Genomic DNA, 24,521 nt, shown 5'->3' with positions numbered 1-24,521 from the left:
CACACGCCGACCCCCCCACCTCTGACACACGCCGACCCCCCCCCCCCACCTCTGACACACGCCGACCCCCCCCACCTCTGACACACGCCGACCCCCCCACCTCTGACACACGCCGACACCCCCCCCACCACCTCTGACACACGCCGACCCCCCCCACCTCTGACACACGCCGACCCCCCCCCACCTCTGACACACGCCGACCCCCCCACCTCTGACACACGCCGACCCCCCCACCTCCGACACACGCCACCCCCCCACCACGTCCGACACACGCCGACCCCCCCACCTCTGACACACGCCGACCCCCCCCCACCTCCGACACACGCCACCCCCCCACCACCTCCGACACACGCCGCTCCACCCCACCGCCCCCCCCACCTCCAATACACGCCGCTCCCCCCCCACACGCCACCATCCCCCCACCACCTCCGACACACACTTACCTCTGACACATGCCCACCCGCTCCTGCCACGACACATGTCTCCCACTCAACATGTGGCTCCCCGACACACACCGTACCCCACCTCTGACACACGTCATTTTCACCCCCCCCCCATCTCTGACACACGCCGTCCGTCCCCCCCCCCCCCGTCCCCCCCCCCCCCCCCCCGTCCCCCCCGATACCAGAGATGAGGGGTGTTGATTATGAGGAGAGACTGAGCAGATTGGGTTTGTATTCGTTGGAATTTAGAAGGCTGAGGGGGGGGATCTTATAGAGACCTATAAGATAATGAAGGGGCTGGATAGGGTAGAGGTGGAGAGATTCTTTCCACTTAGAAAGTAAACTAGAACTAGAGGGCACAGCCTCAAAATAAAGGGGGGTCAGTTTAGGACAGAGTTGAGGAGGAACTTCTTCTCTCAGAGGGTGGTGAATCTCTGGAATTCTCTGCCCACTGAAGTGGTGGAGGCTACCTCGTTGAATATGTTTAAATCACGGATAGATGGATTCCTGATCGGTAAGGGAATTAGGGGTTATAGGGATCAGGCGGGTAAGTGGAACTGATCCACTTCAGATCAGCCATGATCTTATTGAATGGCGGGGCAGGCTCGAGGGGCTAGATGGCCTACTCCTGCTCCTATTTCTTATGTTCTTATGTCATGAAGGATGCTCACCATCAGTTAAAGGCTGGCAATAAATGATAGCTTTGTTAGCAATAACATCCCTTGTGAATAAAAATGTAAACTTAAATCTTTAAGTTCTGTAGATATTTAATCCAGCTAAGGTGTCAGATTGCTTTTGCCAAGGGTTAGAACTTGCAGTTTCTACTAGGGGAATCATTTGAAAAATGAGCCCAGACAATGCTGGGCCCTGTACCGGTTTTGTTGCAGTGAACTTCTGTGCTCACGTTTCCACACACTATCATTCTTAAGGCATTGCCTATGGATCAATGTAATCAAAAACAATTAGTTACTGAATAGGGCCAAAGAGGCCTCAAAGAACCCAAGTGGAATTGTATGAAAAGTAATAATAAATATCCCTTAAGAGTTAGAATGACGATCACAAGGTAAGGCACTTCTCCCTTCACAGCCTTTGTGCAGTTTTAAAATTTTAATCACCCTTCTAAACAGTGTGCAAATAAAGGATGCAAGAGCAGGGAGTAATTTCAGCCTGAGCACTGTGATAATTTAGTTTACTCTTAAGGTGTCACGTTCAAAGGGCAGATCAAGTGACTGAAACTTGAACGGATTTGTTCAAGTAGTTGCTCCAGCTAAAGAAATAGGCCAGTGCATGAACTGATTGTTGGCTCCCTGTGGCTCAGGCGATTAAGTTAGATTCACAACATGTGGAGACAATGTGATGAATGGTGGGCAGCATGATGGCACAGTGGTCAGCACTGCTGCCTCACAGCGCCAGGGACCCGGGTTCGATTCCCGGCTTGGGTCACTGTCTGTGTGGAGTTTGCACGCTTTCCTCGTGACTGCATGGCTTTTCCCCAGGTGCTCCGGTTTCCTCCCACAGTCCGAAAGATGTGCTGGTTAGGTGCATTGGCCATGCTAAATTCTCCCTCAGTGTATCCAAACAGGCGCCATACTGTGGCGACTGGGGGATTTTCACAGTAACTTCATTGCATTGTGCATGTAAGTCTACTTGTGATACTAATAAATAAACAAAACAAAAAAACTTTCCTGAACTGAGACAATCCCTGGAAACGTGACCTTTTATACTTTGGGGCTTGGTAACTTTGAGAATGTCAGGCTGCTTCAAGTGAGGAATCAGCACAAAGATCACTAATATTCAAGTGAAGTGTTATGGGTGCAATCGCCTAGATTTAGAATTCCATGATCATTAGAGCTCACACATCTCATTTCATACAAAATCTGATGTAATGAGAGGGCAGTCTGGGTAAATTCGTTTCAGAAAGTGCATTCAAATAACTACCACACTCCACATGAAAACAATCCAATTTGTCCTTGCAGTTAATCTTATTTTCAAAGTCTGGTTTAATCTAATCCAAATAGTCACTATAAACATTGGTGTGCAGAAATTCAGCAATTTAACATTAATAAAAATTAATTGAACATTTAAAAAAAAATTTCCAGCAATTAATAACTTGAGTATTTAGGACCCCTGCTCACCCTTACGGACATGCGTAGTCATTGTGCAGACAGATTTCGTATGATGTGCAAACATCCATCAGTATTTGAGATTTTAGCCTGACAGCTAGGTTTCCTTCTCATCACCAAGAAACAAATCTTCCACTAACCCAGTAATGGAGCCTTGTTCTGTAGCATTTCATTGTAACTAGCTGTCAGGATACCCACAGGGTTGCTAGGAACAAACAGTCCTTCTTGGACAAGTCGCTCACATGTTTGCATCAGCGTGGTGGAAAATTGGGATGGATCCACACCATAATCCCACCATCCTCCAACACCATCAGCCACCCCTGCAAGAGAGAGAGAAACATGTAAACATTGCAAAGATCACTAATCCTCTTAGAACTGTGAGTGGAATATTGCTTGTGAGAAGAGGCTAGCTTGAGAGGCCCAGTGTTCTGCGATTCAGCGGACTTTCGATAGGATTGATATGGCAGTCCCTGTTCAATCAATATGGTTGTCTCGTGGCTAGAAGTCGAACAAATTACCGGGTTTGATCAAGCAATGACTCTATAATGACATTTGCAATTCAAGCTGGGCAAATTTTAAATCGGAAATCTCTATTTGTAACAGGCAGAAAAGGGAACTTGTTAAGAATCTGCCTGTGCTACTGTGACAGGTGCTTTTAGTGGCTAGCCTCAAACTGATTAAGTCTAAGAAATAGCAGCACATGTTCCTTCTTCCTGTTCCTATATGGGCAGAGTGCACCGATTATAATAATCCAGAGAATACAAGTTCAAATCCCACCAAAACAGTTTGAGAATTCAAATTCAGCTGAAAATAAAAAGCCCATAATCATTAAGTGGCAATGTAGCTGTTCCACAGACATTAAAACTAAACGGGCTTTCGAATGTCCTTTAGGGAAGGAAACTTCCCCTGGGCCTATGTGTATTGCCACTCCCACACCAATATAGCTCTATGTGTACCTATGTTGATATCAGAGGATGTTACAGAGATAGAAACGGATTTGAAAAACAAGACTTTTAACATCAAGGTGTTGCTTACCCAGGAGACAATGTAGCCTAGTGAGCACAGAGGGTGATGGGTGAACAGAATCTGGTGCATGATTAGGCTGGGCAGCAGAGTTTTAAACCTCAAGTTTATAGGAGGTAGGAAAATGAAGGATGGTTAGGACCGTGGCGGAATTGTCATGTCTCGAGGTAACAACAAGGATTCCAGCAGAGGAGTTGGGGTGGGACAGAGTAGGGCAATGTTACGGGGTAGAAATAGTCAGCACAGATGGTCAAAAGCTCATCTTTGGGTAAAACATGTCATTGATCTTGCAAACAGTCTGGTTTGGTGTCAGACAGTTGCCAGGGGGAATGATGGAACTGCTGGATAGAGAGCAAAATTTGTGGCAGGGACGAAAGACAATCACTTTAGTCTTCCCAAAATGAAATAATCAAACCACCGGTGGTTCAAGGCAATCCACCATCAACTGCTCAGGGCAACTTGGAACAGGATAATGAATGCTAGCCTCAAAGAACAAAACAGCACAGGAACAGGCCCTTCGGCCCTCCAAGCCTGCGCCGCTCATGTGCCCAACTAGACCATTTGTTTGTATCCCTCTATTCCCAGTCTGTTCATGTGGCTATCTAGATGAGTCTTAAACGATCCCAGCATGTCCGCCTCAATCACCTTGCTTGGCAGTGCATTCCAGGCCCCCACCACCCTCTGTAAAATACATCCCCCTGACATCTGTGTTGAACCTTGCCCCCCTCACCTTGAACCCCTTGTGTTCGTCACCTCCGACCTGGGAAAAAGCTTCCCACTGTTCACCCTATCTATGCCCTTCATAATTTTATACACCTCTATTAGGTCGCCCCTCATCCTCCGTCTTTCCAGGGAGGACAACCCCAGTTTACCCAATCTCTCTTCATAGCTAAGACCCTCCATAACAGGCAACATCCTGGTAAAACTTCTCTGTACTCTCTCCAAAGCCTCCACGTCCTTCTGGTAGTGTGGCGACCAGAACTGGACGCAGTATTCCAAATGTGGCCTAAACATTGTTCTATACAGCTGCAACATCATATGCCAACTTTTATATTCTATGCCCCGTCCAATAAAGGCAAGCATGCCATATGCCTTCTTCACCACCCTCTCCACCTGTGCTGCCACTTTTAAGGATCTGTGGACTTGTACACCCAGGTCCCTCTGTGTGTCTATACTCCTGATGGTTCTGCCATTTATTGTATAGCTCCCCCTTACATTAGATCTACCGAAATGCATCACTTCACATTTATCTGGATTAAATTCCTCTGCCATTTCTCCGCCCAATGTTCCAGCTTATCTATATCCTGCTGCATTCTCTGACAATGTTTATCACTATCTGCAACTCCAGCAATCTTCGTGTCGTCCGCAAACTTACTGATCACACCAGTTACATCTTCCTCCAAATCAGTAGAGATACCCACAACCTGAGAATGATTTTTAAAACTGGTCCTGGACAAAAATACACAACATACTGTGGTTCAGTCAAACTAGATAACTTTTCTTTCTCCACAATGCAGACTTGCTAACAATCCAATTTGAGTCACTATAAAGGCAGAGAACTAGCATCTACATCACTCAACAAAATCCACTGAAAAGTCAAAACAGCAGCCAGAAAGCTTCTTAATGATTGTGAACTGCATTCTCATAAAATAAAGCTCCAATCATCTCTCTGCTCCTGAGAATTCATAAAATAAACTTAATGCATTCAAATTGATTATTCCCACTCAATATTGATATGAAAATTCAGGATCTCAGGTGCAGAAAATCTAATCTGAAGGCACACATTACAAAAATACATTTAACCTATGGCTGAGCAACTAATTTGTTACCTAGGCAACATCTCGTGGGTAATTTGCAATCTCTCACGCCCAGTGTTTTAGTAACCCAGTATTTGCTGCTATTTCAATAGGACATTCCAGTAATTCTGGTTACTTCTCAAACACCCCACCTACAAGACTGGAGAAATATTAATTGAAAAGCAGATGCTGGAAATCTAAAACAAAAACAGTGGAAACGTGACTGAAGTTTGATTTTACACAGTAGCATTTAACCACTTTTGATGATTCTTCTGAACATTAGCCTAGCTGAAAGATTAGTGCACTCCCATGTTTTCTGGTGTCTGCACAGGTGGAGCTGACAGTCAATATTACACCAACCCATCACAACAGTTAACCTTGTTTGTTGCCTTCAGCTTGATTACTATCCTGTTATCTACCACCAATTCTCCTTGGGACCGTTAGATAAAAGCACACATAATAAGACAAGCATTTTATTTTATGGGATCACATTATGCTTTGAAGATGTTCGTATTCCTGCCAATGTTACATAACAATTCAATTTATTTCATCAGAATACGTTTCAGCTAGTTTTCTTGAGCTAGGTCACACTCTGCCTTCCAGTTTTCAGTATCTGTCTGTCCTACCACACATGAAGCAACCTCTTGTCCTAACTAAGGTTAGAAGTGGGGGTGATCGTGGGTGAATGCAGAGTGTTTGGTACTATTCAGAACTTCTCAGATAACACAGTAACTTCATTGCAGTGTTAATGTAAGCCTGCTTGTGAAACAAATAAATAAACTTTAAAACTTTAAAGTAACATTCATGCCACCAAAGTGCCAGGCAATGACCACCTTCAGCAAAAGAGAATCCAACCATTTCCCTTGTCATTCAACAGTATTATAGATCACCAAGTTCCCCCGGTGTCAACATCCAGGGTGTGGAGGGGCTTGGAATTCTACAGAGAGTAACCCACTCCTGACTTCCTAAAGCCTTTCCACAATTGCCAAGACACAAGTCAAGAGCGTGATGGAATACTTTCTACTTGCCTGGAAGAATGCATCAGACAAAGGGGAACACCACAACCTCCAAGCCACACATCATCCTGCCTTGGAACTATATAGTGGTTCCTTCACTGTCATTGGGTCAAAATCCTGGAACTCCTTCCCTACGTCTGTTCTACATGGACTAGTGGCTCAAGCAATTCACCACCTTCGAGATCAATTTGGGAGGGACAATAAAGGCCAGCCAGCAAAGAAAGTATCCCATGAATGAATAAAATAACTTCCGAGCACGAATCACATCTCTGCTGTACATTATTCTCATTTAAATAATATCTGTACTTTACACAAATGTTTTTTTTTTAAATAAACACAATAACATTAATTAATAAAAACAACCTGTTTATTCTCATAAATTCTGTACTGCCGCAAAATTCTACCAGATTTTGGCCTCACTAATTTCTTTTTCCAAGTCCGGATGCAATCTGGAATATGCTGTCTGAAAGGGGGAGGAAAGCTGACTCAATAATAACTTTCAAAAGAGAACAGGATAACTACTTGAGGGAAAAAGGAAATTACAGAGCTCTGGAGAAGAGGCAGAGTTCATAGAATCCCATTCGGCCCATCGAGTCTGCACTGACCACAAATCGAGTCTGCACTGACCACAACCCCAACAAGGCCCTATCCCCATAACCCCATGTATTTTCCCTAGTTAGTCCCCCTGACACTAAGGGGCAATTTAGCATGGCCAATCCACCTAATCTTTGGACTGTGGGAGGAAACAGGAGCACCCAGAGGAAACCCACGCAGACACGGGGAGAATGTGCAAACTCCACACAGATAGTGACCCAAGCCGGGAATCGAACCCGGGTCCCTGGCGCTGTGAGGCAGCAGTGCTAACCACTGTGCCGCCGTGCCACCCAGTTGTGGGACTAATTGAGATAACAAGAGGTGACAAATGGGGAGTGATCTCCTCCTGTGCTGAATCATTTTACTATTCATTAGAATCCCACAGAGAATAAGTAGTTTAAAGGGAGGCTTGTTATTTGCTTAATGCAAATAGAGGAGGCCAAGGGGATGGGAGGTCGCTGCAGTTACCAATACATCTTTAGGCCCAACTTCAACAGTGGTGTACCTACATGACACGGACTGCAGCAGTACAAGGAGGTAACTCGCATTCACCGGAGGTCAGTACTTGTTGGTGATATCAACAAAGACTCCATAAAGGCCAATAATGGCAAAACTTCTTTTTTTGTTAGAGTTCCTCTCACCTGATGACCAATGATGATGTTAATATGTTTCTGTTTTCCAACTGTGGCACAAGATGAAACTACTCTCTGTGCCAGTTCTACAAACGCTGCAAGTATCTGTACAACTTTGTCTATATGACAGTGCTGTCACCAAAAGCAACTCCACATGTGCGGAGTGAAACACACGGGAAAATGAGCTCAACCGGGCACTGTCCAGTGGAGCGCCTGGTAAATACAGACCTTTCATGGGAAAGAACAAAAAGCAAAATCTATACATATGGCTGGGAAGTCAATCAATAGAGCCTGAAACAACCACCAGCAGTCCATTCAATTCCTGGAAAATGTTAAGAGGAAAATGTATGTCACTAGAAGAATGAAGCGCCTTAAAATGTACAAGGTGGTGCACACTATGCCCTTATAAGGACAAAGTATTTTCTTACACCATTCTTACACCACTGGAATCCTGGTTCTAATTACACAAGTGCAGCATTTATTGATGACTCACGAGATCCTGGATCCAAACATATTTTCCCTGTTTTCAAGAAACCAGATAAGGACTGATATTATTGTCATACAGACTTTTAAACTCCACTGAAGTCTCATACTTGCATTTTTGAAGGAGGACATTAAAGGCTCCCAATATTTTAGGGAAAACTCTGTCCATAGTTGGGAACACACAGAAACGGCTAGGTGAAAAAGACTAAAGTCTCTCTGATTCTCTTCTACCATCTTGGTAGGCACATGCTACATTGATGGAGTTGTTGACTATTAAAAGCGATTAATCCTGATCAATTACTCCACAATAAAAGGGACAGTAGCAACATGGATACGAATTGGCTGAGTGACAGGAAACAGGGCAATGTTTTTTCTGGCTGGAGGAAAGTTTGCAGTGGCTTTTCCCTGGGGTTGGATTTGGGACCCCTGCTCTTCCTCATATATATTAGTCACCTAGACCTTGGTGTACAGGGTACAATTTCAAAATCTGGAGGCATTGAGGGGAGGATAATATGGAATTTCAAAAATGATTTATTTTGGTAGGAAGAACTTAGAGATTTAATATAAACTAAAGGGTACAACGTTAAATGGGGTGCAGGAACAAAGGGACCTGGGTGCATATGTGTATAAGCCATTGAAGGACAGGTTGAGAGAGTCAATAAAGCATACAATATCCTAGCTTTTATTAACAGAGCAGAAAGTACAAGAGGGATTATGTTCAATTTGTATCAGACACTAGTCCATCCTGCACTCTGAACAGACTTTAGCAAAGATGTGATGGCTTTACAGAGTGTGCAGAAAAGATTGACGAGAATGGTTCTAGGCATCAGGGACTTCAGTTATGGCGATAAATTGGGCTTGCTTTCCTTGGAGAAGAGATGGTTGAGAGGAGATTTGATAGAGATACTCAAAATCATGAGGGGTCTGGAAAGAGTAGATAGGGAGAAACTGTTCCCATTGGTGGAAGGATCCAGATGGTACAGATTGAAAGTAACTGGCAAAAGAAGCTAATGGAGGCACAAGGAGAATCTTTTCACACAGTGAGTGGTTAGAGTCTGGAATGTGCTGCCTGGGAGTGTGTTGGAGGTAGCTTCAATCAAGGCATTCAAGAGGGAATCGGATTATTACCTGAAAAGGAAGAATGTACAGGACTGGAGGGGAATGGCACTTGATGCATTCGGAGAGCTGATGGTCGACAAGCTTTATTCTGTCCTCTAACCAAGCTGTATTTGGTTATGAGATGCGGGAAATCCCAATGGTGGAAAGTTCGGCAATCATAACTCCAGTTCCTCCCAAGCATCGTGTCTCAAATTACTCATGAAATGCATCGTGCACTGCTTCCTAAAATTATAGTTACTAAAATAAATCTAATTTGCATTTGAATGAATCACTACTATTTCCATCATCTCCCTCAGCAGTCTGTTCCATAGATTGGCCATTCATTCATTGAAATATTGTCTCTGAGGACTAGTTTTGAATTTTTACTCCTTCAACAACAGGATGTGTCCTCTGGTTCTTTTGCTCTGGACAAGGTAAAATATGATGGTTGATATTATCTGGCCCAATCAGAATCCTACAAAACATTTCATTTCCCAACTTTCAGCATTCCAGTGACAACAATTTACACTTCACTCTTCATAACCCAATCCCTCCATTTCCTCTAATCATTCTGATCCTTTCATTAATTGCCCTTCACATCCAGGCAGCAGATGACCAAGTGTGGCATCAAGTCCCCAAGCAAAACTGGAGCCAATAAAAATCAGGGAGAAACTCTCCAGTGATTTGAGTCATACCCAACACAAAGGAAGAGGCCAAACAGAACAACATTTCAGGAAATCCTCAGGATAATGTCCTAGGCCTGACTATTTTCACTTGTTTCAATGACTTTCCCTTCAACACAAGGTCAGAGATTGGAATACTTGTTAATGATTGCACAATGTTCAGCACCACTTGCAAACCTGGGGACTCTAAATTGAAGGGTCAGTTCAATCTGCTTAAATCCCAAAGGAATTCATGTTCCATTCAGTAGAGCCTTTGGGCGCAACAAGAGATCACTTTGAGCAGAGTAGGAGAGGAAAAATGAGAGGAAGAAAGCCGCAAAATATCCTGTCCATCACACAAGAAAGAAGGCCCAAGGCTGATGCAACATTTCAGAGATGAATGGCCAAAACCAATGAGTATAAATATTAGATGCTTTTATTAGTGGGAAGGATCCTTGTTCAAGTATAGGTAGAGGCACAACCATGAAGGTGATAAAAGCCCACTGCCAGAAGGCAAGTAGACTTGCTAATTCAGCCAGAGTGAGATTTTAGGAAAACTCATATGCTTAAGATAAAAGATTAGCACAAGTTTGTAGTCATAAATGTTGATACCAGTAATTTCCACAATTCCCAAACCACAGAATCTGAAGTTTGGTTTTAAGCATATCTACTACACAAAGAAAGAGAGAGGCTGCTACTGCTTCATTCCAGCTCCTGATTGGAAAAGGATAATCACCAACAGATTCTGGTACGAGCTGTTTGTATACTGCTCCTTAAGCTTGCTCAGTCATAGCCAAAATATCAAGTTAACAGTTAATCTTGATTACACAGAGAAACCACCTTTGCTATACAACATAGGTGAAAATGTACTCCAAAGTGGCACAACTGCTTTGCAATGAAATGAAAACTTGGTTCTTTACGGTAGCACAGGGGGTGGCACAGGGCAGCATTGCTGTCTCACAGAGCAAGGGACGCGGGTTCATTTCCCGGCTTGGGTCACTGTCTGTGCGGAGTCTGCACATTCTCCTCACATCTGCGCGGGTTTCCTCCCACGGTCCGAAAGACGTGCTGGTTAGGTGCATTGGCCATGCTTAGTGACGCAAACAGCTGACTGAGTGTGGCTGGCGGCTAGGGGATTTCATTGCAGTGTTAATGTAAGCTCACTTGTGACACTAATAGATAAACTTTAATTAATGCAGTTCACTGGCAGGCCATTAAAACTAGAAAGGTTAACAAAAGTGTCAAACTCCAAGAACATCCAACTGCCTTGTGTTTCCCACTATGTCATCTAGCCCATCACATCAATCCTAACGATGGGATACACAACATTCCTCCCACATTAATAATGAATAAACTGCTCCTCCAGCTAGTTTATTCTGGAGGTGATGAAAATTGAGGGAAAAAAAAACAGGAAGCTCCAGCTTCACGGTATTATCCCCAACAATCCTGGACATTCTAGTAGTTTTCTCATTTTTGGAGGAAAAAGCATCATCAACTATCCAGCCAGCGATTCCAGTCCCTGCTCTCACCCCATGAATAAATACACGGCCCACATGGGATTGATTTAATCAGACTTGGGAGGTTACAGATTAATTCTCAATGCATGCGGCCCTCAGCTGAAACAGCAGTTGGGATTGATACAAATTGCCATCTGGGACCCTGGTTAAATCAGTCATCCCTGCTGTTCTCAATCCCACTCCACCAGAGATCTTCAATTATTTTCAAAGCTGGCTTCTCAGTACAGTGTTCCCAGCCATAACCTGGGAACCACTTTTAACCAACACAAACCTGAAATGCTGGAGCGGGGAAACCCGAGCAGATCTCTCAATACATCCTTTTATCGGTTTAGTGCTGCAGTAGCAACACTGAACTCTGGTGAAGGGTGTACATCTCAAATATGACCTTGCCTTTTTTCCTGACAGATGCTGCAGCATCAGCATTTCCTGCTTTTAGCTCCAAAATAAGGGAATCTCAAAATCTCAGCTTACTTGCTCCTGGTACCTAGTGCTAAAGCCCTGTTGCAAAAAGATCATTGTTCCAGTAATATTAATGTGGCCATTTTAATTATAGGAAAGATTTATATAACGAAACAAAATAGAAACAGCTTTAAACAAGAATGCAACTGAAGATTAAATCAAGCATGTGATGGAGGAGTGTGGAGACTAATTTGACAATACAGTATCACTTTGTACTCGATTCTCATTTTAATGTAACGGGTCCATTTGAATAGTGGGAAACACAAATGAATTTGGTCTGAATCCACATTTAAAACATGTAGGTTTACAATGAGTCATATATCTGATTCAATCACAGTACTGTCCTCTGCAAAATGGCCTGGACACCGCAGGATTAGGCATAGCTTTATATTCTTTTAGGGATATCAAATGATGCAGCTACTGCCACACAAGTGGCGAGGGAAGGAATCAAGTGGGGGGGGGGTGGGAGTGAAAGGAGGAAAGGCAAGATTGTAAGACTAAAAAGGCGAGAGAGATGGAGGGAAGAGGGAAAGCATGAGATGAAGGCCAGATTTCCGCACTAATATTCCTGTCCAGTTTGCAGCTATGGACAACTAATGTGGATTCTATGGGAAGAACAACTTGACTAAAGTTAATCTGGGCCTTGAGGGCACGCATCAAGATTACTGCAGCATCTGGGATTGAGTGGCTGTCCATTGGATGAGTGGACCTTTGGGTGTCTGTAACTGGATTGGGTGTCTATAACTGGATTGATTAGTAAGTTTGCAGACGACACAAAGGTTGGTGGATTTGCGGATAGCGATGAGGACCATCAGACGATACAGAGGATATAGATCAGTTGGAGACTTGGACGGAGTGATGGCAGATGGAGTTTAATCCGGACAAATGTGAGGTAATGCATTTTGGAAGGTCTAATACAGATAGGAAATATACAGTAAATGGCAGAACCCTTAGGAGTATTGATAGGCAAAGGGATCTGGGTGTACAGGTACACAGGTCACTGAAAGTGGCAATGCAGGTGGAGAAGGTAGTCAAGAAGGCATACGGCATGCTTGCCTTCATCGGCCGGGGTACTGAGTTTAAAAATTGGCAAGTCATGTTAACGTTTTATAGAACCTTAGTGAGGCCGCACTTGGAATATAGTGTTCAATTCTGGTCGCCACACTACCAGATGGATGTGGAGGCTTTGGAGAGGGTACAGAAAAGATTTACCAGGATGTTGCCTGGTATGGAGGGCAATAGCTTGAGGAGAGGTTGGAGAAACTTGGTTTGTTCTCACTGGAACGACGGAGGTTGAGGGGAGACCTGACAGAAGTCTACAAGATTATGAGAGGCATGGACAGAGTGGATAGTCAGAAGCTTTTTCCCAGGGTGGAAGAGTCAATTACTAGGGGGCATAGGTTTAAGGTGCGAGAGGCAAGTTTTAAAAGAGATGTACGAGGCAGATTTTTTACACAGAGAGTGGTGGGTGCCTGGAACTTGTTGCCGGGGGAGGTAGTGGAAGCGGATATGGTAGTGACGTTTAAGGGGCATCTTGACAAGTACATGAATGAGATGGGAATAGAGTGATATGGTCCCCGGAAGCGTAGGGGGTTTTAGTTAAGTCAGGCAGCAGGGTCGGTGCAGGCTTGGAGGGCCGAAGGGCCTGTTCCTGTGCTGTAATTTTCTTTGTTCTTTGTGTCCAAGTAAGGCTCAAGCCTTAAGGCATGGGGTTACTCATACCAAACTGTGCTATTTACTCATGCCTGTTGCTGTTCATCCCAAGTTGTGAGCTTTAATGGACTATTCTTCATGGGGCCTCTGTCACTAAAATGTGGACAGAGATAATGTTTTCACCCTGTTACATCTTGAAAGCTAATGAACGGATTTCAACAAAACTTGGTACACAACTAGGAAATGGCCCATTGGAGAACTGATTCATTTTTGGCAAAGATGTGGATCTGGATCCTGGAATTTTTAAAAAGGATTTGTCAACACCAAGGTCAGATGAATTGACTTTGAGAATGTCATGGGTTGTTTGATGTAGTTTTCAGAGCAGATTGTTGGATGTGGATTGACATGAAGCCTCCTTAGTGAGATGGAAGCTGTTAATGAAAAGATTAGATTTTTTCCAGCCTTACAGTGAAAAGCCTCAAGGAAGAGTTGTGTTGAGGAATAATGTTGCAATGTCCTCTGGATGCCCTCTTCATTTGTTAGGAACTGTGCTGGGCTGGAAAGGACATCAGTGGAGTGCAACTGACTATCTTTAGAATGCAGCGCAATGATGAGAGCAACATGAACTTTTGTGATGGCATTCCAGTTTAGCAGATACCACACAAAGTTTTTGTTATGATCCAAGCTGAAAATATAGCTCCACCAGGTCCGCCTCGGCCAATTGACAAGCTGTCGAGAATGTAATACATGACAATGATCCTGGATACTTAAGACAGTACACAATCGCACCCCACAATCAAAAGGGTAGAAACCTGAAGCTTTAAGCACCCATACAGTGCATTCACCAGCAGCTTGTGGAGGCAAGGTCTTGGCAGGCTTGTAGACACAGAAGGGTCATTATCTATGTCACTAATGGAGCACCAGATCCTCAAAATCGTCTTAATCAGCAGGGGATCAAGTACTAGTGTGTAAAACTTAATAGCAATGGGTGCACACAAGCAGGATAGATATGGAATAGAATCCTGTCCTATTTATGACATGTTCCTATATAGGCAGCATAAAGGGTGCCATGGATCCTGTCTATTGTTCCCTCTACTGTGGCAAAGCAAATACATTAGAGAAGCAGAGGGCTTGGACTTGTTGAACCCTGGGGATTATAAGACAAATTGGTTGTCTCTGATGAGCAATGCATTTGCCCCGAGGTGAACCCAGACTATATAACACTGCAGACAACAGGAAGCTTTCTGGAAACTCCCTCGGCAAAGATATTTCAAGTCATACGAGTTAATAGTAGGCCATTCGGACTCTTGAGGCTATTCCACTATTCAACAGGATCATAGCTGATCGGATTGTGGCCTTAACCTTATTCTGATAAACTTTGATTCTTTTTTTAGTCAAGAATCTGTCCATCACTGCCTTAAAAATATTCACTGACCCTCTCGCTGAGGAAGACAGTTCTAAATATTTATGACGTCCATGAGAGAAAATTTCTTATCGCCATCATAAATGGGAGATTTCTTATTTTTAAACCTGTTTCCCAGCTCTGGTCTCCCTCACAAGAGGAAACACCCTGCCAAGTTCCCTCAGTATCTTATATGTTTTAATAAAATCACCTCTCAATCTTCCAAACTCCAATGGATTCAGGCCCAACCTGTCTATCCTTTCGCTGTAAAATAATCCCCAAACTCCACCAACCCCCGCCCCCCCCATCCCAGGTATCAGTCAGGTGAACCTTCTCTGAACTGTTTCTAACATATTTATATCCTTGCTTAAATAGAGACCAAAATTGTGCACAGTACTCCAAACGTGGTCTCACAAACTGTACAACTGTAGCAAGACATCCCTACTTTTATATCCCATTCCCTTTGTAATAAACAACATTCCATTTACCTTCCTCAGCACATGCTGTACCTGCGACTAATACTTCCTGATTCATGTACCAGGACACTCAGATCACTTTGTAACTCAAGAGTTCTGCATTCTCTCTCTCTGCAGCACAGTGGTTAGCACCGCTGCCTCTCAGCACCGGGGACCCGGGTTCAGCCTAGGGTGACTGCCTGTGTGGAGTTTGTACGTTCTCCCCATGTCTGCGTGAATTTTCTCCTGTTTCCTCCCACAGTCCAAAGGTGTACTGGTTCAGTGGATTGGCCATGCCAAATTGCCCCTTAGTGTTCAAAGATACATAGTTTAGGGGGAGTAGTGGGGTAAACCTTGAGGTTACGGGGAGAGGGCGGGGGGAATGGCCCGAGTAAGATGCTCTGTCGGAGAGTGGGTGCAGACTTGATCGGCCGAATGGTCTCCTTCTACATCGTAGGGATTCTATGATTCTAATCTCGGAGGGGGAATGTTTAAGGGAGATGTGTGGGGGAAGTTTTTCCACATAGAGTGGTGGATGCCTGGAACGCGCTGCCAGAGGAGATGGTGGAAGCAGGCACATTAGCAACATTTAAGGGACATCTGGATGGGTTCATGAATAGAGGGAATAGAGGGATACAGACTGAGTAATTTTTTTTTTACTTTAATTAGGACATCATGATCGGCGCAGGCTTGGAGGGCCAAAGGGCCTGTTCCTGTGCTGTGCTTTTTCTTGTTCTAGTCTCCTTGCCAATGTGACTGTGTTCATATTTATATTTCATCTGGCAAATTTTTTCCCATTCACATAACCTATGTCGCTTTGTAGACTCCTTATGCTCTCTTGCCAATTTATTTTTCTACCTATCTTTGCAGCATCAGTAAATTTAGAAACCATACATTTGGTTCCTTCATCCAAATCATTATGAAAAATTGTAAATAACTGAGGCTCCACCATTGATTCCTGTAGCATGGGGCGGCACAGTGACACAGTGGTTAGCACTGCTGCCTCATAGCACCAGGGACCCAGGTTCGATTCCTGGCTTGGGTCACTGTCTGTGTGGAGTTTGTACGTTCTCCCTATGTTTGCGTGGGTTTCCTCCGGCTGCTCCGGAGTCCCACAGTCCAAAGATGTGCAGGTTAGATGGATTGGCCATGCTAAATTGCCCCTTAGTGTCAGGTGGATTAGCTGGGGTTATGGAGATAGGGCCTGGGTGGGATTGTAATCAGTGCAGACTCGATGGGCCGAATGGCCCCCTTCTGCACTGTAGGGTTCTATGATTCAATCATGATTCACACCACCATCACTGCTTGCCAAACTGAAAATTACCCTTTAATGCTTACGTTCTGTTTCCTGTTAGCCAACCAACTCTCTATCCATGTTAATAACGTCAACCCTACACCATGAGCTCTTATTTCATGCAGTAATCTTTGATTTGGCACCTCATCAAATGCCTCTGGAAAATTTAAGTACTGCAAGGCACAGGTTCCCCTTTAGCCATTTGGTTGTTATTTCCTCAAGGGAACTTCCATAAATTAATTCCCTTTCACAAAACCATGCTGACTCTTACCCAATTGCATTGGGACTTTTTTTAAAGAGCTGTGCTATAACTTCTTTCATAATAGGTTACAGCAATTTGCCTTTACTGTTCTGACAGTTATTAGCCAGCCTCCTCCCATTATATTCATCTTTCTTCCTCATCTAGGCCAGCTACTTGTTCATCTACACAAACCAAAAATAAAGATATCTGCAAAGAGACATTCACTCTCCTCAAACAGCCAAATACTCCTTTACAAAGATTTGACATAATCAGCAAGTTTCCCAAAAACTACTTTCTGTAAATTTAGCAGAGAATGTTTCCAAAATGCACAAAAGCAACTGCTGCAAATTACTGTCTGGCCCTTCAAATAACCTCTTTGGAACAGTCTATCCTTACGGAAGGTCACCTTGGTCCAAAGATGTGTGGGTTAGGTTGATTGGCCATGCTAAAATTGCCCCTCAGTGTCCTGAGATGTGTAGGTTAGAGGGATTAGTGGGTAAAATATGTAGTGATATGGGGGTAGGGCCTGGGTGGGATTGTGGTCGGTGCAGACTCGATGGGCCGAATGGCCTCCTTCTGCACTGTAGGGTTTCTATGATTCTATGGTCAGATGCAGACGGTCTGAATGTATCAGTTGAAGTAGTGGAAAACCAGACTGATCCACTGACCTCGCTTTACCAGAAATTTACTTTTGCCTTTTCTCAGTTCATCCTATGAATAGTTCAATGCTTTGATGTCCCTAGAATCAGGGAACAGCGTCTCGGTTGCCCTCTTTAGTCAGCATGAGGAATATTTTGCGAACAAAAGGTCGCACTCACCACCCACCCCCACACACAACTAGTCAATCACTTCCTCCTTTTCTAGCTCAGTCGAAGCTCTTTGCGGTGCTAATTTCTGCCCAACTCAATACAGCAATCTCTTAATAAACAAGAGGCAAAGAATGGCCATCTTTGTGCAGAAATTGAAGCTCAGATATTGAAACAACTAATCTGATTGAAAACATCCTGCGCGAAACAAGGAATACAAGACGTCCAGCCCTTCTAGGCTGCCATTTCTGATCGTCTCCTTCTTCCTGCATACCCTCACGATCACTGCTTCACTTCTCACTGACAACTGCACATTGTTAAATACCTGTCATCTGCTCATACTTGTCCCACATGAACATATCCAAAAGGAGTTGATGAAAGAGTAGTATTCCATATAATCTATTCTCTCCTCCATGCATCCACAATAATCTGCATTTTCTCTTTACAGATACTGACCAATTGCCTGTGTTCCAGTATTTTTCATATTAGTTATCAAAAGACGTGACATATTTACAAGTGTGGAGTCTCATTCATTCAGGCTGTCTGTCTTTCTTAAATGTCCGACAATAATTAACAAAAATGATTTACTTTCTTTGATCCTTTAATCTCATCTTTCTATCTTGCCTTCTGTGAATAATTTTACACAATTAAACATTCTGATTTGCAATTCCTGCTTTAGATTGTGTGTGTCAGTGAGGATTCTTCAAGTCAATTGGTTGGGGGGACAGGTTATTGCTTACCCTGTTCACTCATGACCCAGATGCCTTACATTATAAATAATCTCTCATAGCTGCAAATTGCCCCTCAAAAGCTCCTGAAAAGTGGACGGCTGGAAGTGTAATGAACAGCAAGTGCCGTTCTTTTGCAGCTGACCACAAAATCTAGGACAATGAATTACTTTTGAAATGCAATCATACAATATATCTGATGGCACAGTGGTTAGCTCTGCTGCCTCACAGTGCCAGCACAGGGATCCAGGTTCAATTCTGGCCTTGGGTGACGTGCGGAGTTTGCATGCTCTCTCCGTGTCTGCGTGGGTTTCCTTCTGGTGCTCCAGTTTCCTCTCACACTCCAAAGATGAGCAGGTTGATTGGCCATGCTAAATTGCCCCTTAGTGTCCAAAGATGTTTGGATTAGTGGGATTAGCAGGGTAAATATGTGGGGTTACTGGGATAGAATCTGGGTGGGATTGTTGTCAGTGCAGTCTCGATGGTCCGAATGGATTCTATGATTCGGAACACTCGTCCTGGTGTAAGTAGACAATTGCATCACCTAGAATAATACAAAGCAATAAAAGTCTCAAAGCCCCAATCAGATAACTAGGACTTCCGCTATGCCAATTTGCACACTGCAAGGTCCCACAAACAAGACAAAAAGCCAGACAACCTTTTACAAGAGATATTGGTGGGATAATGTTGGCCAGTGCACCAAGCTAACTCTCTGCTCTTGAGACTGCAATGGGACTTTCAATCTGTTTCACATAATAGAAGCTGTCAGCAATGCAGCACTCCTCGGTATCACACTGAAATGTCTGTCTGGACTGCGTGTACATTCCTAGAATTGGACTCGAACCCATAGCCTCCAACTCTGGCCAGTGTGCTACCACAAAGTCAAAACTTTATAACGACGTGAAATTAAAACATTTTTAAGACATGTTCAAGTTTACCAGATTTTCAGCTCTTTCTACTGAGTGCCCACAGTAAGCTGTGCAATGCCAGTAATTGTTTGCAGGCTGTACATGCTTTACCTTCTACACACATCACATGCTGTATCTAAAGAGGTGGCACAAAATGAGGGCACTGATGTCAAGGGCAGGCAGCAAGTGAAATCTATCAACAAAAAGGACAAAACAATCTGAAAGGATAGGGAAGGAAGATGGGTTAGTAAAGTATCTATATCAAGCAGATGTATCATAGGTAGTATGGAAAAAGAACTTAACTAAGTGTTCAATCAAACCTCAGGGGATAAAATCAAAGGGAGAATACAAGCATTACTTGTTTCCCAATTTTACACAATTGAAATATGTAAATAGGAGTTTTTGATTTGATTTATTGTCACATGTATTAACATAGTGAAAAGTATACAAAGCATACCATTCATAGAGAAGGAAACGAAACAGTGCAGAATGTAGTGTTACAGTCATAGCTAGGGTGTAGAGAACGATCAACTTAATGCAAGGTAAGTCCATTCAAAGGTCTGACAGCAGCAGGGAAGAAGCTGTTCTTGAGTCAGTTGGTACGTGACCTCAGACTTTTGTATCTTTTTCCCGACGGAAGGTGGTGGAAGAGAGAATGTCCAGGGTGCGTGGGATCCTTAATTATGCTGGCTGCTTTGCCGAGGCAGCGGGAAGTGTAGACAGAGTCAATGGAAGGGAGGCTGGTTTGGGTGATGGATTGGGAGTGATAGAAATAAAAATATAAAAGTTAATAAAAAGCAAATTCTAATGTCTAAACATAAATTAGATCTGATAGCTATATTCTAGAGCTAATGAATTAATAAATAAAAACTATAATGGGGAGTGTAGGTTATATGTTAAGACAATAATGTCGTGCAAGTTTGTGGACTCTAAGACTGTCCTGGGTTGCCATATCCACAATAAATAGAAGCTCTCTTCTGGCTTGAGAGGCAGCGACTTTGGGCCAGATTTCCGCCACAGAGGCATGAAGCTCGACAGACCTGCCTCCATGGAAACAATCCACGTCCACGATTTTTGGTCTGAGTGCTGGGGCTCTGATCAATGGCTACTCATCCAGTATCAACTATATAGACCTCAGGAGCCATGTGGAGGCAAAAAGAAAATGACCTTCTAAAAACCAAAGCGCACTCAAACGCCCTTGATGTAAACAAAACAACTCTCGTTCATGATTCCCATTCAAAGATTTTAAATCCCCTCAATTGGTTAATGTGCAAAAACAAACTTGCATTCGGTAAACACATCAAAAACAGCCAATCCTTTAATACCTCTTAAAACTGTCAATCAGAATGAGAACTCAGCCTCCTTGTTGAGCTATGTGGTTTTTGAGCTTGAGATACAGCTAATCATTCATAATGGGCTCAGCTATAATACGAACACTTGGGAAATGTCAGTAATGAACTCCATTGAAAATACAGGAGCAGATCATCATAGAAGTCATCATAGAAACCCTACAGTGCAGAAGGAGGCCATTCGGCCCATCGAGTCTGCACCGACCACAATCCCACCCAGGCCCTACCCCCACATATTTTACCTGCTAATCCCTCTAACCTACGCATCCCAGGACTCTAAGGGGCAATTTTTTTAACCTGGCCAATCAACCTAACCCGCACATCTTTGGACTGTGGGAGGAAACCGGAGCACCCGGAGGAAACCCACGCATACACGAGGAGAATGTGCAAACTCCACACAGACAGTGACCCGAGCCGGGAATTGAACCCATGACCCTGGAGCTGTGAAGCAGCAGTGCTAACCACTGTGCTACCATGCCGCCCGGTAATTTCTTTTTCTAAGTTAAACCAGTGGCCTGTCAATCAGTGCACTCATCCCACTCCAGTTTTGTTTTAACTCTAGCCGACAGCTGCAACTGTTTTATTTCATATTTAAGTATCTGGGGGTTCAAATAACTTTAGATCATGACACTTAAGCAGACCTTACCTGTCTTTCAAGAGCATCTCCTCCATAAAATTGTGACTCCTACACTGTGGGTTAAGGCCCTTGGAATAGCCTAATAATTCTTCTTTGAACACAGCACCAATTTCAAATGGCACAGCTCCCTGTCCGTGCAATTCATTACCAACTTTCATTCCTCCATCAGCAAAAATGAGATCACCCAGAAATTAGGGCAGGACTTTCCAATCCGCTTTCCACCCAGGCATTTTTTAAAGGCCCTCAATGTCAAGCTGATATTGTGAATATCCAGCCCAGAGTTGGAGTCAGAGATCATCATCCCCCCCCGCCCCCCCCAAGGATCTAACTTATGCCATCTCATGCTGCCCTTTGGCAACATTATCCCAAAACACATCAATTTCAAATGAATGCTGACGACACCCAGTCTGCCTCACCGCCACCTGTCTCAACCCTTCACTGTCTTAAAATTGTCACTGCTTCTCCGAAATCCAGGACTAGATGAGCAGAAATTTCCTCCAATTAAATACTGGGAAGATTGAATTCATCATCTCCAGCTCCCATCACAAACATTGTCCCGTCACCAATGACTCTATCCCTCTCCCTGGCTAAACTAGACTGTTCATAATGTCAGTGTCATATTTGACTCTGAGATAAGCTTTCAACTACATATCACAAATGCCACCTATATTCACCTCAGTAAAATAGCTCAACTCCACCCCGCATCAGTTCTTTACTGCCAAAATCTTCATCCATGTCTTTGTCACCTTCAAACCTAACTATTTGAATGCACTCCTCGCCAGCCTCCCACATTCTACCCTCAACTTCAGAAACTCAAAAGAACCGATGTCCATATCCTGCCTCACAGCAATGCCATCATCCTGGAATGAAATTATAAAAGAAATTGGGAAAGCAGCGAGAGAGCATGGGGAAAGTACTAACAATTAAAATCAAAGAAAATCCAAAACATGTTTTATTAACACAAAGAGCAGGAGGATAATTATAGATAACTCTGTAAAGGTGGCAGGTGTGGGTAAGGTTCCTAACCTTCTAACTGTGTTCATAAGAAAGGAACTTGATGATAACACCAGTTAAAAAGTGTGTGAAATATTGGACACTCAAAACATTGTAAGAAAGGAAGTATTAAAAGTATTGAAAGCAGATCATAAAGGCCCAGATGAAATATATCCCAGGTTATTAAAAGCAAGAGAGGAAATTACGGAGGCTCTGAATATCATATTTCAATCCAGCCAGTCTGCAAGAGAGTCAGAGAACAGCCAAAGTTGTACCATCATTTACAAGAGGAGACACAATCAGAGTAATAATCGGTCTGCTACCTAACTTTGGTGCTAACGTTGAGTCAAATTAGACTTTTGATATTGAAGAGGAGTCATATTTGACTCAAAACATTAACTTAGCTTCTCTCTTCACAAATGCTGCCAAACCTGTTGCACATTTCCAGCACATTCTATTTTTATTCCAGATTTCCAGCATCTGAAGTATTTTAATTTTAGCTTAACTTTGGCTGCGGGTAAATTATTGTAATCAACTCTGGGGGACAATATTAACTTTCATTTAGAAAGGCACAGATTAATCAAGGATAATCAGCATGGATTTGTTTCGAGAAGACGGTGTCTGACGAACTTGATTGATCTTTTTTAAAGAGGTGACATGGGGTTAATGAGGGTAGCAGAGTGAATTTTAGCAAGGCTTTGACAGGTTCCTACATGATAGGCTGGTCAGAGAAGTTAAAGCCCTAGGGGTCCAAGGGAGAGTGTCAAATTGGCAATGGCAGATGGGTGTTTTTGCAACTGGAAGGCTGTTTTAGTGAGGTTCCAGTTTTTTTTATTCATTCATGGGATGTGGGCATCACTGACTAGGCCAGCATTAACTGTTCGTCCCCAATTGCCCTCAAGGTGGTGGTGATGAGCTGCTTTGTTGAACCACTGCCACAGTCCATGTGGTGTAGGTGCACCCACGGTGCTGTCAAGGAGACAGTTGCAAGCTTTTGACTCAGCGACAATGAAGGAACAGTGATATCTCCAAGTCTGGATTGTGAGTGACTTGGAGGGGAGCTTCCAGGTAATGGTGTTCCCAGGTATCTGCTGCTCTTGGCCTTCTCGATAGTCATGGATTTGGAAAGTGCTGTCCAAGGAGCCAAGGTGAGTTCGTGCAGTGCATTGTGGAGATGGTACACACCGCCGCCGCCACTGTGTGTCAGCGATGGAGGGAGTGAGTGTTTGTGGGTGGGGTGCAGGCTGCCTTGTCCTGGATGGTGTCGAGCTTCTTCAGTGTTGTTGGAGCTGCACTCATTCAAGTAAGTGGAGAGTATTTCATCACATTCCTGACTTGTAGATAGTGGACAGGCTTTGGGGAGTTGGGAGATAATTTACTCACCACAGGATTCCCACCCTCTGACCTGCTCATGGCCAGTCCAATTCAGTTTCTGGTCAATGGTAACCCCCAAGCTGTTGATTGATATTGGGTGACAGTAATGCCATCGAATGTCACAGGATGATGGTTAGATTCTCTCTTGTTAGAGATGATCATTGCCTACCACTTGTGTGGCACGAATGTTATTTGCCATTTGTCAGCCCAAGCCTGGATATTATCCAGGTCTTGCTGCATTTGGACAGGAACTGCTTCAATATCTGAGTAGTTACAAATGGTGTTGAACATTATGCAATCATCAGCAAAGATCCCCACTTCTGGCATTATGATGGTATCAGGACAGTCGATCAGGTGGTTAAGGAGGCATATGGTATACATTCCTTTAATAGCTGAGACATAGAGTATAAGAGCTGGAGTTTACAACCGAAAACAGTACTAGTTAGGCCACAGCTTGAGTACAGCATGCAGTTCTGGTCACTACATTGCAGGAAAGATGTGATTGCACTGGGGAGAGTGCAGAGGAGATTAACAAGTACAGTGCAGCCCCGTTTTAACATGATGGTTGGGGTCCATAAAATGTTATCGCGGTCGCGCTAAATCACTAAACCGGAAATAGCAAAAAAAAAGGGTCCGTCGCGCGATCGCGTCATATCCGATTTCGCGCTAAATCGGGCCGTGTAAAATCGGGGTTCCACTGTACACTTTCAGGATTGGAAACTATTAGTTGTGAGGAAAGACTGGATATGCTGGGGTTGTCTTTCTTGGAACAGTGGAAGTTGACAGGTGACTTATATACAAATTAGAAACAGGAGTAGACCATTTGGCCTCTCGA

The 24,521-nt window shown here is 43.7% G+C and overlaps 1 protein-coding gene across 1 annotated transcript in view; it reads right to left on the bottom strand.

Moving 5' to 3' along the window:
- Nucleotides 1–2,432: 2,432 nt before the first annotated feature.
- The window catches only part of LOC144486959 (protein phosphatase PTC7 homolog), a 36,926-nt gene continuing 14,837 nt past the window's right edge, over nt 2,433–24,521 (bottom strand). Inside the window, exon 2 of the mRNA XM_078204975.1 lies at nt 2,433–2,886. Coding sequence (XP_078061101.1) covers nt 2,702–2,886 — 185 coding nt within the window. The 3' untranslated portion in view covers nt 2,433–2,701. The remainder of the gene's footprint in view (nt 2,887–24,521) is intronic.

Source organism: Mustelus asterias, unplaced genomic scaffold (assembly GCF_964213995.1).
Source record: "Mustelus asterias unplaced genomic scaffold, sMusAst1.hap1.1 HAP1_SCAFFOLD_536, whole genome shotgun sequence".
NCBI classification, from domain to species: domain Eukaryota; kingdom Metazoa; phylum Chordata; class Chondrichthyes; order Carcharhiniformes; family Triakidae; genus Mustelus; species Mustelus asterias.
Note: the sequence above shows the minus strand (reverse complement) of the source record. Positions and strands in the feature narration are given on the sequence as shown.